Consider the following 288-nt stretch of genomic DNA (forward strand, 5'->3'; position numbering starts at 1 on the left):
GTCTCTCAGTGCCCCCCCAGGCACCCAGCCCCTCCCAGGGCACGTGTGGAATCCATCCCCACCAACACCCTCCCCACGCCGTGGGTCCGAGCTCACGTGAGGTCCTCTCACCACAAGCCGGGTGGGCTCCCAGCCCCACCAGCGCCACCAGCACGGCCCCAGCTCCCAGGACACGACCGGTCTCCATCGCTGCTCACAGCAGGGTCTGGAAAGCTGCCGGGACCCCCCAGGAGAGCCGGGCTGGGCCAGCTCAGGGTGTCACCCCAGTCCTGCCCAGTGCGGCCGGAC

The 288-nt window shown here is 70.8% G+C and overlaps 1 protein-coding gene across 1 annotated transcript in view; it reads right to left on the reverse strand.

Moving 5' to 3' along the window:
* LOC104169148 (class II histocompatibility antigen, B-L beta chain-like) overlaps positions 1–187 on the reverse strand; it is a gene marked incomplete at its 3' end in the record, with an annotated part of 1,574 nt that extends 1,387 nt beyond the window's left edge. The window contains 1 exon segment of the mRNA XM_009709975.1: positions 49–187. Within this exon segment, the coding sequence (XP_009708277.1) occupies positions 49–187 (139 nt within the window).
* Positions 188–288: the final 101 nt, after the last annotated feature.

Source organism: Cariama cristata, unplaced genomic scaffold (genome assembly GCF_000690535.1).
Source record: "Cariama cristata isolate BGI_N322 unplaced genomic scaffold, ASM69053v1 scaffold27771, whole genome shotgun sequence".
In the NCBI taxonomy this organism is placed as follows: domain Eukaryota; kingdom Metazoa; phylum Chordata; class Aves; order Cariamiformes; family Cariamidae; genus Cariama; species Cariama cristata.